Source organism: Opisthocomus hoazin, chromosome 5 (genome assembly GCF_030867145.1).
Source record: "Opisthocomus hoazin isolate bOpiHoa1 chromosome 5, bOpiHoa1.hap1, whole genome shotgun sequence".
NCBI classification, from domain to species: Eukaryota; Metazoa; Chordata; class Aves; order Opisthocomiformes; family Opisthocomidae; genus Opisthocomus; species Opisthocomus hoazin.
Window position 1 is genome coordinate 57915770 of NC_134418.1, and position 13179 is coordinate 57928948.

At 41.6% G+C, this 13179-nt stretch overlaps 1 protein-coding gene across 1 annotated transcript in view; it reads right to left on the reverse strand.

The window, feature by feature from the left end:
* The window catches only part of LOC142361432 (serine/threonine-protein kinase TNNI3K-like), an 89555-nt gene that overhangs the window by 21701 nt on the left and 54675 nt on the right, over positions 1–13179 (reverse strand). Inside the window, 3 exon segments of the mRNA XM_075421416.1 lie at positions 4845–4977; positions 6176–6228; positions 6714–6766. Coding sequence (XP_075277531.1) covers positions 4845–4977; positions 6176–6228; positions 6714–6766 — 239 coding nt within the window.

Below are 13179 nucleotides of genomic sequence, written 5' to 3' on the forward strand. Positions count from 1 at the left end.
CCAAATACATGGTTAATCCCTCTTACTCCCTTTGAGCAAAATTTTTGAAGTCAAAACAAATGTATTTTGAACTCATATCAAAAGCTAAGTAAAATCCTTTGTTTGCCTGACATTTTAAAATTATATGACAGTATATGGGACGTGCAGGGAATTGTTAGATTGCAGCCATGAGATTGTAACAAGAATGGTCTAATTTTCTTTAACCATATCCCATTCTCATCACAGTAATTATCATAAGAATAGATTAATTTCAGCCATTGTCTGTCCTCATTGCAGCTTTTGTCTGCATAATTGTGTTTCAGAATGTTGATAGCAGATAAATACCGTGATATGGTAACTATATGTAGACAGGAGAGCTAAACACAGTTTGCCTAATTTTGATTCCACTCTAACTAGGTTCTGAAGGCATGACGCACATACTACCAGATTAATCTTTTGCCTAGCAGATGCTATGAAAATGGGGCAAATGCAAATAAGATTAAGATAGCAATGCAAAATGCTCCACTTTTTCCTGCCAAAGGCAGAAAGTGTAAGTGATATACTACCTGTTGGCAAAATCTCGTCTCACCAAAGTTAATAGCATTTATTCCATCAGTTGAATGGGGTCAAGATTAGAAAAAGAAAGGGAGAAACACACTGTGTGCCTCTGTATACTTCTATAATACTTCACAAAGTTTGTCTGTGTCAACTCTGTCTGGGCTCGCCTTTCACTGTCACTGGGCCTCTTCTTCAGCTAAAAAGATATATCTACTATAAAGTACTTTACAATGGCTGAATTAAATGACAAGAATCCATTCTTCTCAAAGATGAGCAAAACATAAAAGAGTTTGGGTGGTTCCCAAAGCTCTGAACTTAGTGACGCTTTCCAGCTTTACTACGTGCTGTCCTTGAACTTCTGAGTGCTTTCTGGTTTGACTGGTTGGTCACATCCTGCCTTTCCTCTGGGTCAAGGCAACTATAAGCCACCAGCAGAATCAATGACAACCTATCTACAAAAATGTTATTTCACTTTGTTCTTGTCTGTGGATCAGAGGAACAACTGTAGTAACTGCAGAATGTTAGTCAACATCTGCTACATTGGATACCTGTATGTTTAGAACCATAACATACTGTTTCCTTGGGCAAGTGTCATCTTTGCTTTATTTTTGCTACATGGGATGCATTGGTTCAGCTTCTGAATCTAGTTTCACACCTATAACTTCCAGACATCTATACCCCTGTGCTTCCCCACAAAACTCTACCCAAACCTTACACGCTGACAGTTTTACAGGTGTGAATTGAATGCCATTGAAAACAGCCTAGGAAGAGGACTTTCAGGTATCTGAGGGTGTCCTCTTGCCCCCTGGACCTTCCAAAACATATTTTAAATGGCAGATTGTACGCCAGGTAACTGCCAACATCTACTTCCACATGCAGACTGTGCCTAGAGCACAGAAGGATGCTTTTGCAGTCATGCCTTGTGCAAGCATACATACCTTGATACGAGATACAAGAGATACCTAAAGCATGAACAGAGAGCTGCGCTGCAGTTCTCAGGAAAACAGGATGAGATCGGCCTGGGAACCATGCACGGGTTTCTAACTTGATGACAGACCCAGCCGCCTCAACTACAGCTCAAGCAAGTGGGCAACAAACATCAATGCGTCTGCTGAAGAACCTACATCCCAGCCACGCAATCCTCAAAGGAAACCAGTGACCACAAAGATGAAGATCAGACACACTATCCGCCTGCACTGGTCTGCAGAACTGTTTGCTTACGTGAGCCCAGTCCTGCTGAGGTGATGCAGTGTCCGCGACACACAGCTCTCGCGCCTTCCGCGCATGTGTATTCGTGCTCCACGCTCACCCACTCGCAGCCTGCTTGTGAATCCCAGCTGTTTTCTAAACTGGCTGCAAACCTGCATGGCGTTTGCAGTGTAGCCTGGGCTTTCATAGTATAGTGATCTGATAATCACATCATTAATTATCAACTGGTTGCCTAATTGTGGTAATTGAAGTATATGCATATGTGTATATACCTGTTTTAACAGATGTTCCATCTGATAAATCAAGTAGTGACTTTGATTCAATACCTATAAAAATGTTTATACCTATTTATCAAGTAGAAATCAGATGAATGGATATCTTATTTGGTATAGAGCGCACCCTTATAGAAGTAGAAAAGTAGAGAACATGGAATTGCTTTTAATGGGGTGACTACTTTTACTTCAATGGGTGACAGTTAGTTTACTTTATAATCAAATTTTATAGTCATATATTCTTTTCAACACATAATTATTTCAATGAGCTTCTCTAGAATGGCTTCCTGGACCTGTAAGCCTGCACAAAGGTAACTATAAACCAGAAAAAAAATCAGCGATGCATAACTAGCATTAGTGTTCTGCAGATACCATACAAAATATCCATAAAGAAAGTTCCTTACCTTGAAATACATACTTTGAAAAAAATATGGGATTTGTATTTAACTGAATAGTCATTATCTGAACATATGTCTTAAATGTGGAACTTTTACATAGACTGTAAAACATACAACATCCTCAAAGCTGCTTTTTGAAGAATATATATAAAGTCAGACATGCACATTCAATATCCTTTTTTGTGCGTAAATATATCTTTCACAAGCAGAACAGTTTGAGGTACCACAGAGACTAGGAGCGAGTTATAAACCATGACTGCTGCATCTGAAAAATTGCCTGCTTTGTGACCTTGTATAAAGTCTTAGCTTCCTCATCCATGGAAGGGGGAAAAATACACTTACTCAGGCCACAGAGAGGTCCAAAATTAGGTGCTGGGTGGGCTGGTGAAGGCAGTGAACTCACTTTAAGGAGAATAGACCTGGATCAAACCTGATCATTTTGGAAAACTGTATCCCCATGTTTGCAGGCACCAATATGATCTTTGGAAAAAGTGTTTGTAACAGGATTCAAACAAACTGTTGGTGAGCTGGAGATGAGGGAGGACCCATTACTAGAGTGGAGGACAAGGAAAGAGCACTCCCTGGGCATAGCGTCTCAGCAAAGAAAGAAGGGACAGAAAATGCTTCTCTTTAAAGCTGCAGAAACAAAAAGCCAGCAAGCCTGTGGAAGTCAGGATGAAGGGAACTTATCATTCAGTTGATGTACTACATTTAATAAAAGAGGGGAGGACGAGGGGGGAGAGAAAAATTACCCCTATACCTTTTTTATGCCTTTTATTCTGTTTATGAAGCTCCCAGTGAGTTTTAACTCTTCTCAGGTCTTCTAGTCCTATCTAGACCATAATTTGAACAGAGTAGAATGATTAATTCAGAATGAACCAAGACTAATGTTAGAGATGGTAACCTTGCAGAAGGTGTTGATAATATGGGTGACTGTGTACTAGAACTGCACCAGGAATGGGCAGTCCTGATCTTCAGTTAAATGGCCATGAAACAAGAGCCAGTGGAAGAAGAATACAAACGTGAAAACGATTCAGATCTGAAGCTCAGGTTCACAGCTAAAGGCATTTTATTTCTAGAACCTGAAGTGGAATTGAGTCGGATGTTTGGCTTCTGCATCACTTTAGCAGTCAGAAATAAAGAAATACGAAAAGCAGCTAATGCAGCGTAGAAGATCATATAGGAAGCTGGCACACTAATTGCCAATGATATTAATGACAGCTGCCTTTTTCATGCAAGAGGCTGAACCTCTGAACATCACAAGGGCATCCAAAGGAATTAAATGGAGGTATAATCTCAAAATAGCAGAAAAATGAAACTGTATTTAATGAATCCCCTAACAAAAAAATAAATCAGGGAAGGAATCAGTAAGTAAAACTTTACATGTATCAAAAATGACTTTGAAAAGATAAACGCAACACCCTAATGAGAAAAATACATTAGTTTTCATTTAGCATTAAGTATTTTATAAAGCAGTTGACCTAAGGAGAGAATAGCATATTGATAGGCATCTAAGAAGCAGAACTAGACAGACAGATATACACAGACACATAGATGTATGAGCACCAAAGGACTATACACTGCTGCTGATATTTATATTCTGCTTGGGTGCAAACTTTTGTATGAACTAAGGGAAATTCACCTCCTTCAAGGTCATAATGCTGCCCTGCCATAGCCTGTGCTTTCTCCAAACAACAGAAAATCTACTTGAAATCCACCTGACAAACTTTGCACATCTCTTCCCCAGCAACTCTTCTCTTTGTAGCTCAAACCCAGTTAAAACAAAACAAAAGATTCCCCCTATTCCACAGCCGTTTCAGCTGCTGGAGTGAAATGTCTCTGAAAAGTTCCTCCAGGCCATCTCCTGTGTGGAGAGGGCAGCACAGCAGCATGGCCACAGACCCAGCTCCTGCCGCAGGAGGACAGACCGCAGCAGCTGGTGTCGATGGCAGGGGGGTCCGAAACCTCTGGCATTACCCGCGCTGAGGCACTCTCAACCTCTCACGACTCCTGGCACACATCAAGGGGTCAAAAAATCGCAGGGAGTGCAAAGTGTAGTCCTGCACATGCTGATTTGCTGTTGCTACCCCACCACTCTTTGCAGGTGCTTCTTTAAGCTACACGAGAACAAGCTCCAGGAGGAGACGTATCAAGGAATGGCTTTACCATCCCACACCACTGTGAGAGGCAAAAGGCCTACAAGTAGAGTGACCTGTTCATAATCCTTGAACTGGATAAAGAATTCTAAGTTGTGTAGATCTGTAGTAAGTAATATATGTGATTATAGTGGGATAGTTCTACACTTTTCACTGAATGCATAATCTTAGCACGTAATAAGAAACTTTATTAAAATATTGGTTAATATCATGCAGTGTAGCTACTTCTCTAGTTCAGAGAAATGCAAATATTAATTCATTGGGCATCTTACCTGGTTTCAGGTGAGCAAATGGAATTTCACCAGTTAAGAGCTCCCAGAGGCATAAAGCATAGCTGAAAACATCAGCGTTTATTGTGTACCTTGTACACTGGGTAAACACCTCAGGGGCCATCCAGCGAAGGTTCTGCACATCAGGAAACATCAATAATACAGTAACAGTGTTTAGTTCATCATTTATGCATATTTTCCTGTATTTGTATGCTTGTTTTCCTTCCTGTTCTTACCTCCTTGCCTCAATTGCTCCATAAAAAACTGGTAAATTTGCCCAGAATAATTGTCACCCTGGCTTGCAAAATTTAGGCAGCAAATTATTGCACATTATATGCAACAGCATTGGTATGGTAGCTGTCTCAACCCCATAAAGCCAGAGTGATCAGGCTTTAAACATAAGAATAGTGCTAGAATAAAAGCAGAACACCCAGCCTTAAAGTCTGGAGGCCACACCATAAGGTCCGAGCATGCCATATAACACCAATTAACTCCAGCTGGTAGATGGAAAAGCTGATGACAATTGCACTGGGTTGGTGCCTTCTCTCTGGGGACCTCACTGCTTTCTGCAGAAGCCCAGTCCTGAGGCTGCTTCACAAGCAACCAGCCTCTCGCTGGAGTGATGTGTTCAGGGTCTTTTTGCACCTCAGTAACTTAATCTACACTCCTCACAAGACAGCCCTTCTCAGCGAGACATCATCAAACCCCTGCAGGTCCCAGGTCCCAGGCAGCAGTGCATATTACTCACACACAGCGAGTGCATATTACAATTTGTTAAAAAGATGATTGCCAAACTCTGGATTTAGCATCACCCATCCTATTCCACAATTAGTCACTATGGTGATGCAAACATTCATCACCGTGCAGTGGCACACAGAATGCATCTGGACTAAAACTTATGAAGACAACAACACTGTCTTGTAAAGCTGACTCTCTGTGAGCAGCAGACTTGTAGTGGAGAAAAGAGCTCTGAGAAAATCAGTGTCAAATAACTAACTCCCTATTAGAAATAGGAACCACCTGCCAGCAATGTGTTTATCTGAATAGGGAAGGGTGGATGAAAAAACATGACACACTACTAAGGATTTTGCGGGCAAATGAGCTCCAAAGACAAGCTTATAAAGCACGATTTTCTGTTGCAGATATTCCATATTCACTTATCTCTGCTATGAAAGAGGCCTAAAGGAAAAAAACCCCATAAAGAACCATAAGATAGATAAAATACTATACCAGTTCATCTTTTCCAACAAATTTATTTCTAATGTCATTTTCTCCTGAACTGAATTTTCCTGTGTGTGTTATACTAATTATGTCAAACAAAACAAGAAACAAACCCCAGGTTGTTTTGTCATATTGTCTTCATCCAGGGATTGCAAAAATCTAGATTCTGAAACACACAGAACAACAACAAAATATTACTGTCAGACCAATACAGAGACCCACCTGATTATACAAAAGTCTTGGTAAAAATTGTGTTTGTTTTTTTTAAATAACTCCAGGATTTTGAAAGCCCAGGCAAACTGTGATAGCCGTTTTTCAACAGCTCCGATCCTGAGCACTTGCCGTGAAAGAGGAGGGGACATCTTCTATTAGAGGCATTTGCACTCAACGTCTTCCTCTGTCATACTGCTAAAACTGACTCAAACTGAGCTGCGTCATCTCACCATCACCTGGGCTTCCTTCTCAGATAAACAGTGAGGTATTCCATAGCACTTGCTAACTTAGATGAGACAAAAAATAGGGGTATTCTCATCCCTAAAAGCCTTTTCTCTTCTTTTATAGTAACAAAATTAAGAATAACCTCCTCAGCATTTTCAGTCAGCACATGTTTAGTTTTGGACAATATGAGGTTAATTCATAAAAGCTCCTTACCTCCAAAATCAGCAACAACTGCATGACCGTCTTCATACAGGAGAATATTGTGACTGGGAAAAGAATATTATGATAGATAATTGTTCAGTAGTGTCTTAAAGATGGTGAAAATTCTACAATTTTTGGTTCATAGCTAAACTCTTGACAAGTTTGAATCACCTGCTTAAGTAGATAAATGTCTATATAAAAAACACTTTTAGCTACATCTCATTGTTATAAACTACACATTAACTCTGAGAAGGCACTCAATGGCTTCATGAATAAGAATGTCAGTTTCTAATCAATACTAGAACAAAATAATTTCTGTAATTAGTTATGGATCAAGTATAACAGCTTTATTCAATATGTACACTGAATTGCACTGATGAAGTGCAAGAGATGATATTTGAATATAAACACAGTAGTGGCCTTTAAATAAAATCAGATGGGCTGATTCTTTTCTCTTTTAAGGCTTGCGTAAGTGTAAATTCATAGTGGTAATTCCTAATTTATGCTGATGTATAGAAGGGAAGGAACAGATCTGAAGAGTCCACATAGAATGGGTCACTAGAAGCCATAAGCAATCCATTCAGCTGGGGGGAAAAAAACAATGACACAATGGTGACTCCTATTCCGTTAATACCCACACTTAATAATGCAAATGCTACTTTCATGAGACAAAGGTACTTTATTTCCTAAAGTTTCTCCATTTGCTCATGAAGAGAAGACACGTCCTTCATCCCGTAGCTTATCTCAGCATCTAGGATGAAAACTTCTCCCTCCTTGCACTGATGAAGATTTGTCAGCTGGTATTACTAAAGGTAAGATTTTGGTCCTGCCCTCCATTCGTGTTCCAGTTCCACATTGTCCCTTTTACAAGGTCTCTGAGATCTAGCAGAGTACAACTGATGATCTGTACTAAGTTACTTTGGACCTGAACCAAGTGTCAGGCGACGTGCCAGACTTCCGCCTGCTTGAAGAGTCAGGGGCACTCACGGAATTTGAACTGTTTCACCTTGTTGTCGATGAAATGCATATTCCTTGTCATTGTTTGATGGGCACAATCACAAGCATAAAGTGTTGTTCGTCACTGGACACCATATTACCAGAAATCTAGCAAACACCTTTAGCAAAAACATTTTGCACATTATGTACACTATATGCTCCACATGTACATCATGTGCAATATATGGTACAAAAAAAAAAGATTACAAGCAGAGTCACAGAGTAGTTGAGGTAGGAAGGGACCTCTGGAGACTGTCTAGCCCAGCCTCCTGTGCAAGGCAGGGTCACCTTCCCGCTGGCCTGCCTGATAACCGTCGCTGTATTAGTCTGCATGGGCACGGATGTTAAGTTTAGCCCAGCAGTAGTGAATTATTGCATTTTCTGTTGTTTTGCCCTGCATAACTGTACTACTTGGTTGTACTTGTTACTGTACAATTATTTAGAGATAGATTGTTTATCTGCAAAGCTATTGGTCTGGTGTCTGCCACTGTATCCCCAACCTGTAACTCAGCAGGGCCACCCTCAGCCCCTGCGCACACCACCCTAACTGACAGATGAGTGTGGCGATACAGCAGCACAGGCTGAAATAGCAAGAGGGAAGAGGGGTTAAAGAGAGGAGAGTAAATGTCCTCTAACTTGGATTACTATGAAATTTAAGAGCTGAAAACAGTGTCAGCTGGTCAACAGACAGCATTCATAAAAAACATTGAAATATGTTTCTTTTCCCTTCCTGGGGAAGCTCAGGACACAGCAATCAGAAGCTTTAGGATCAAAGGAAAACACCATCTTTGTCAGCTGTCTGCTCTGACACTGCCCTGGTGCATTACCAAGGTATTGTCCTTACACTTCATCCTGTATGTCCGCATACTTCACTCCCACAAGGACATGCCAGAGGTTAAGTAAACTGAGGTAATTAGGCTTTATTTTTAATTTCAACTCATCATTACAGCTGTTAGTTTGCAAACACATCTGCATGATGTGGAATCACTCAAATAAGTGAGACCCAAACACTGTACAGAAGCTGGTTTTCAGCACCTTGATGATAACGCCTGCACTGATACAGATTACTGAGGAGCAGGGACTAGGTGGAACATTTGGATGTATGGGCAGGATCACAAAAGAACTACATTTTGCATTTGTCCTTAAAAATTACATTCACAAAAGTTGCTGTGCATTTTGACTGTGGTAGTGGAACCTTTTGGTGGCATCTCCCTCCGAAGGTCCCTAGGCAAGCTGGACCACACCATGACAACAACGTCCCTGGAGACTGGTGGCTGCAGCTATGAGCGGCAGCAAGGAAGGATATGGGGCGATGGCTGGTGCCCGCGGGGAGCGGAGCGTAGGCTGCTGGGGACTGCGGCCGCAGCTGTATTGCCGCCCTTACCTGTGGTTTAACCAAACGGGACTTCGTAGGCGGGAGCGCGGCGCAGCCCAGCGCTGCTGGGGATGGTGGAGTCCAGGCGCAAGGGCTGCCGAGCGGACTGGGGTCTGGCCCCTGCCCCTGCCCACCCACCCTCCAGGTGCTCCAGCCAGAAAGTGCCCAAGCACCGTGGAAAACGCCCTGTATTTCAGGTGCACAGCAGCCAGGGCGAGGCTCACGTTCACGTCTTCTAACCGAACTGCAGACAGCAAGAAATCCCAGGAAAATGTGATATTAATGCTAGACGTATCTGTTAGGCATTATTTCAATATAAAGTACTCATCTTTGCCCCAGACAGTTTCTGGAGTTAGGAAGGAGGGGATGAATGCAGGAAAATTCCTGTTTGGTCAGCACATGTGTAGGACAATCTCTGTCAAGACGTCTAGAGATGAGAGAAATCATTTATCAAAGATAATTACTTGTACTGACACCTCTAAAAGGGTTTTGATTTCCGTGAAATCTTTGGAACCATAGCAACCGCAGGCCTCAGTCAATGCAGAGGACTGGATAACCAGAAGTTCACCTTAGATTGTCAGCAGAGATATTTGGAGGCTTCAAGTTAAACCTACTGGATTTGTCCTAAAACTACCAGAACCAAAGAAGTGAACTATGAGATCTGTGTGATGGTTTAAACCTATTTACTGAAGGTAATGTGAAGAAAATTCAGCTTTTTTTACATATTATTTGTTCAAAGACAGTGAGGGATATGGATGATGCCTGAGAGGAAATCTAACCATATGTATGCATCCTTTCTATTAAGTGGAGGATTTAAAGACATAAGCTTCCAAGTATGAACAAAACAACTACAAAAAGATTTCTACACAAGATTGTAAATATTCCTTATCCATTTTATACAAGTGTCATCTTGTGAACAGGTAGGCAGGATAGCTGAAAACCAATCCAAATCAAACCAGAGTATTTCTAACACTGAAACTCTGAGAAGGAAGATACTCAGATCAGATAAAAACCAAATGGGCATTTATTACACATTTTCACCTTGATACCTTCAAATAAGAGAAAAAAGTAACATTACTCTTGGAAAACCATGAATTCTTATTTAGGGGCACTTTATTATTGGACTTGGACTGAACAGACAAAAGACTAGGTGATACAAGTGAGAAAAGTATCCACCCCTGAATTCTGGAGATTTAGAGTGTATCAAAGATAAGCCAACAAGACAGAAGTTCCTAGGCTTGCAAGCAGAATGTCTGCTGTGGAGGGATGCTCAGCCTGAACTAACTAGCCCTCTTTAGGGGCAGGGATAATTTTTCTGGGCAGACTGCTGTGACAACATACCAATGTTTTTAGCTCAGGATTGGTATTCTCGTGCAGAAGGAGAATGGGTATGTGTTTGGTACAGCTGTACCAGCTCATCTGCAACTCACTCAGGAATGTTTCACATGGGGTTGGCATATGGAAATGCCTCAGTTGACTTGGAAATTAATGTTTGTAACAATGTGCTGATCTCGTCATCATTATCAAATGGAAAGAAAATTAAATTCTCAGAGAACCCTAAAAGACGTAGACACTGCACTCTCCCAGAAGCTATCAATGTACCACAGACACTTAAGCAAGTGGCTTCCAAGCTCTTGGTTCCATCTCCCTGATGAACACTGTATAGGAAAAGATTCAGAGCTATAGAGCAGCTGGACCTCACTTCCCTCCAAAAAGCATATGGTAAAATGCTGGTTCAGAGATAATTCATTCCTTAGTAGTTATTAAATGGAGATTGCCAAGAACCCAAATAGCTGTAATCTCTCGTTTCTGCCATAGCCCATAGTTTGAGAATTAACAAGTAGCCATCAAATTAATCAATAACGCACAGAACATACATTTATAACAAATTAAATGTAACCTTCTCAGTTCTGCCTCAGCTCTTAGTTATAATTTTGCAATTTCATTAACAAAAATACCCCAAAGTGAAAAAAACAGAAATGAGATTTCATTTCTTAAATAAGCAGCAATTGATACCTGAAATGTACAGAACAATATCAAAGTGAATGTCTAATTACAGTCAGATTTTTATATCATCTTTCTATAGTATATGTCGTCTCCCACTATTTCTAAGAGGAACATGAGAATTGCAGAGATGCCTTTCTACGGCCGCGTGACAGAGCAGGCAGCGCTCTGCTCCTTGCTGCGTCGTTCGGTCACATCGCACCGCAGACAGGCGAGAGCGGCCCGGTTCTGTGCCGCTGCTCAGCGGGGAGGAAGCAGCAGCATGGGCAATCGCAGGCTGTGCCCAGCGGCAGCGGGTGGTGGGGGTATGCTGCCCCCTCCTCTGCCCCGCCGCAACCCGGGGCAGCCGGGGCATGGGGTCCGTTCTGCCTCGGTGGTCCCGCCGGCTCCCCGAGCCCCGGGCTGGGCAGACCCAGCTGCGCCGCACTGATGCCCTCGGCTTGCTAGAGCCACCCAAGTGGCTTAAAGGCATTTGGCTCGCAAGCAAACTCCTTTCAAAAGCTCTGTAAGGCCATGAGGGAAGCCAATCGCAAAAATAGGTGCCTATATAAAGAAAAGTCATCGAGAAATGAGAACTGATGCTTAAAAGCAGGTACCTCGTTGGTACTCCTATTTCAGCAGTTTGTAGCTCGGTAGCAAATGTAAATCTGGGCTGAGCTGTCATTTGCCAAAGGCCAGCAACACGAACAGAAGTTAAAAAAATATCTACCACTCATTTGTTCTCCTGGCCTGCCTGTGATACACATAAATACACCTGTTGGTCATGATGGTGGCATAATCAGCATTAACACAGCACTTCATAACCACAGAATTATTGATAATTTTACTTAATGCAACTAACACATTAATTATTTACCTAGAGGCAGAGTTGTTCTCCAGAACAAACTCACCAAGAGAAATGACAGAAGCCAATTTACAATGTGACATTTAAAGCAAGACTGAACGGAAATTTGGGAAAAAGACAACAGGGAACAAATCTCCAACGGCTACTAGTGGGTGGATTTACAGATTAAGGTCTGATCCGAACTCCCACGTAACACAGGACATTCGACTCCTCTAAATTCTTGCCTCAGAGTAAGAATTGTGGCTGAACCAGATCATACATTTTGGAAAAAGAAGACATGTTCCCCATTGGTGAGACCGTTGCTCTGCTCTGATGGTGAAGGAGCCAAAAAGCTCTTTGACTGTACTGGCAGAACCTGTACTACTACTATGTAGCCCTCTCTGGACAGCTTTGAGCTTGCACGTGCTCAGCACATGCATTACATGTGTAACTCATCATAAATCTGCAACTGACGTGTCACCACAATGATCTACAAAACAAAATTCCTCCAATCGACCATGGTCGGAAAGTCTAAAAAGCTCACGCAGAACACATACACAGTCTTTCAGGCAATCTGCTGCTTACAACTATTTTATAAATATTTCAGATGTTTTGTATCATCTTCTCAAACCCCATTATCGCAGCACAACTCCTTGAGAAGAACACAACAGCAGAAGAATGACAAGAAGTAAAGGACTTTTTGCTGATTTTCTGCTACTCACATAGATTTGTCCATAAGATGCAGATGCACGTGACAAAAGCACACTTGGATGGAGAAAATTTGCAGAAAATTGGTGATATACAAGCAGAGACTGGGTTAATGGAAAGGAAAATTAAGGAAAATTAAGCCTCAGAGGTCTTGGAACTAAAATCATTTAGTAGTGTTGATTGGGAAATAAGACAGGGTATTTCTGGAAATTATCAAGATTGCAACTTCTGGTTTTGTCCTGAATGAAGATGGAAAGCAGACATTTCATAATGTACTGTGCAAAGAAAATGACATTTTTTCCCCGTAACTAAATAACCTGACTGCAGCGCTGCATTCTGAATTTATCCTCCAAGCTTGCCAACATTATAAATTATGACAAATCCTAGGAGCCTACATTCTTCAACTTTCAAACAACTCCATGCAAAAAGGAAAATTTTTATAATTCCCGGGAGAATTTCCACGAACTGCATTACTGAAAACAGACCAAAACCATAACTTCTCAGACAGAAAATACTTCAGATGGAAAGCTGGCGGCCAGCCCTGCCAAGGTCTACGTGCAGACTGGTCGCTA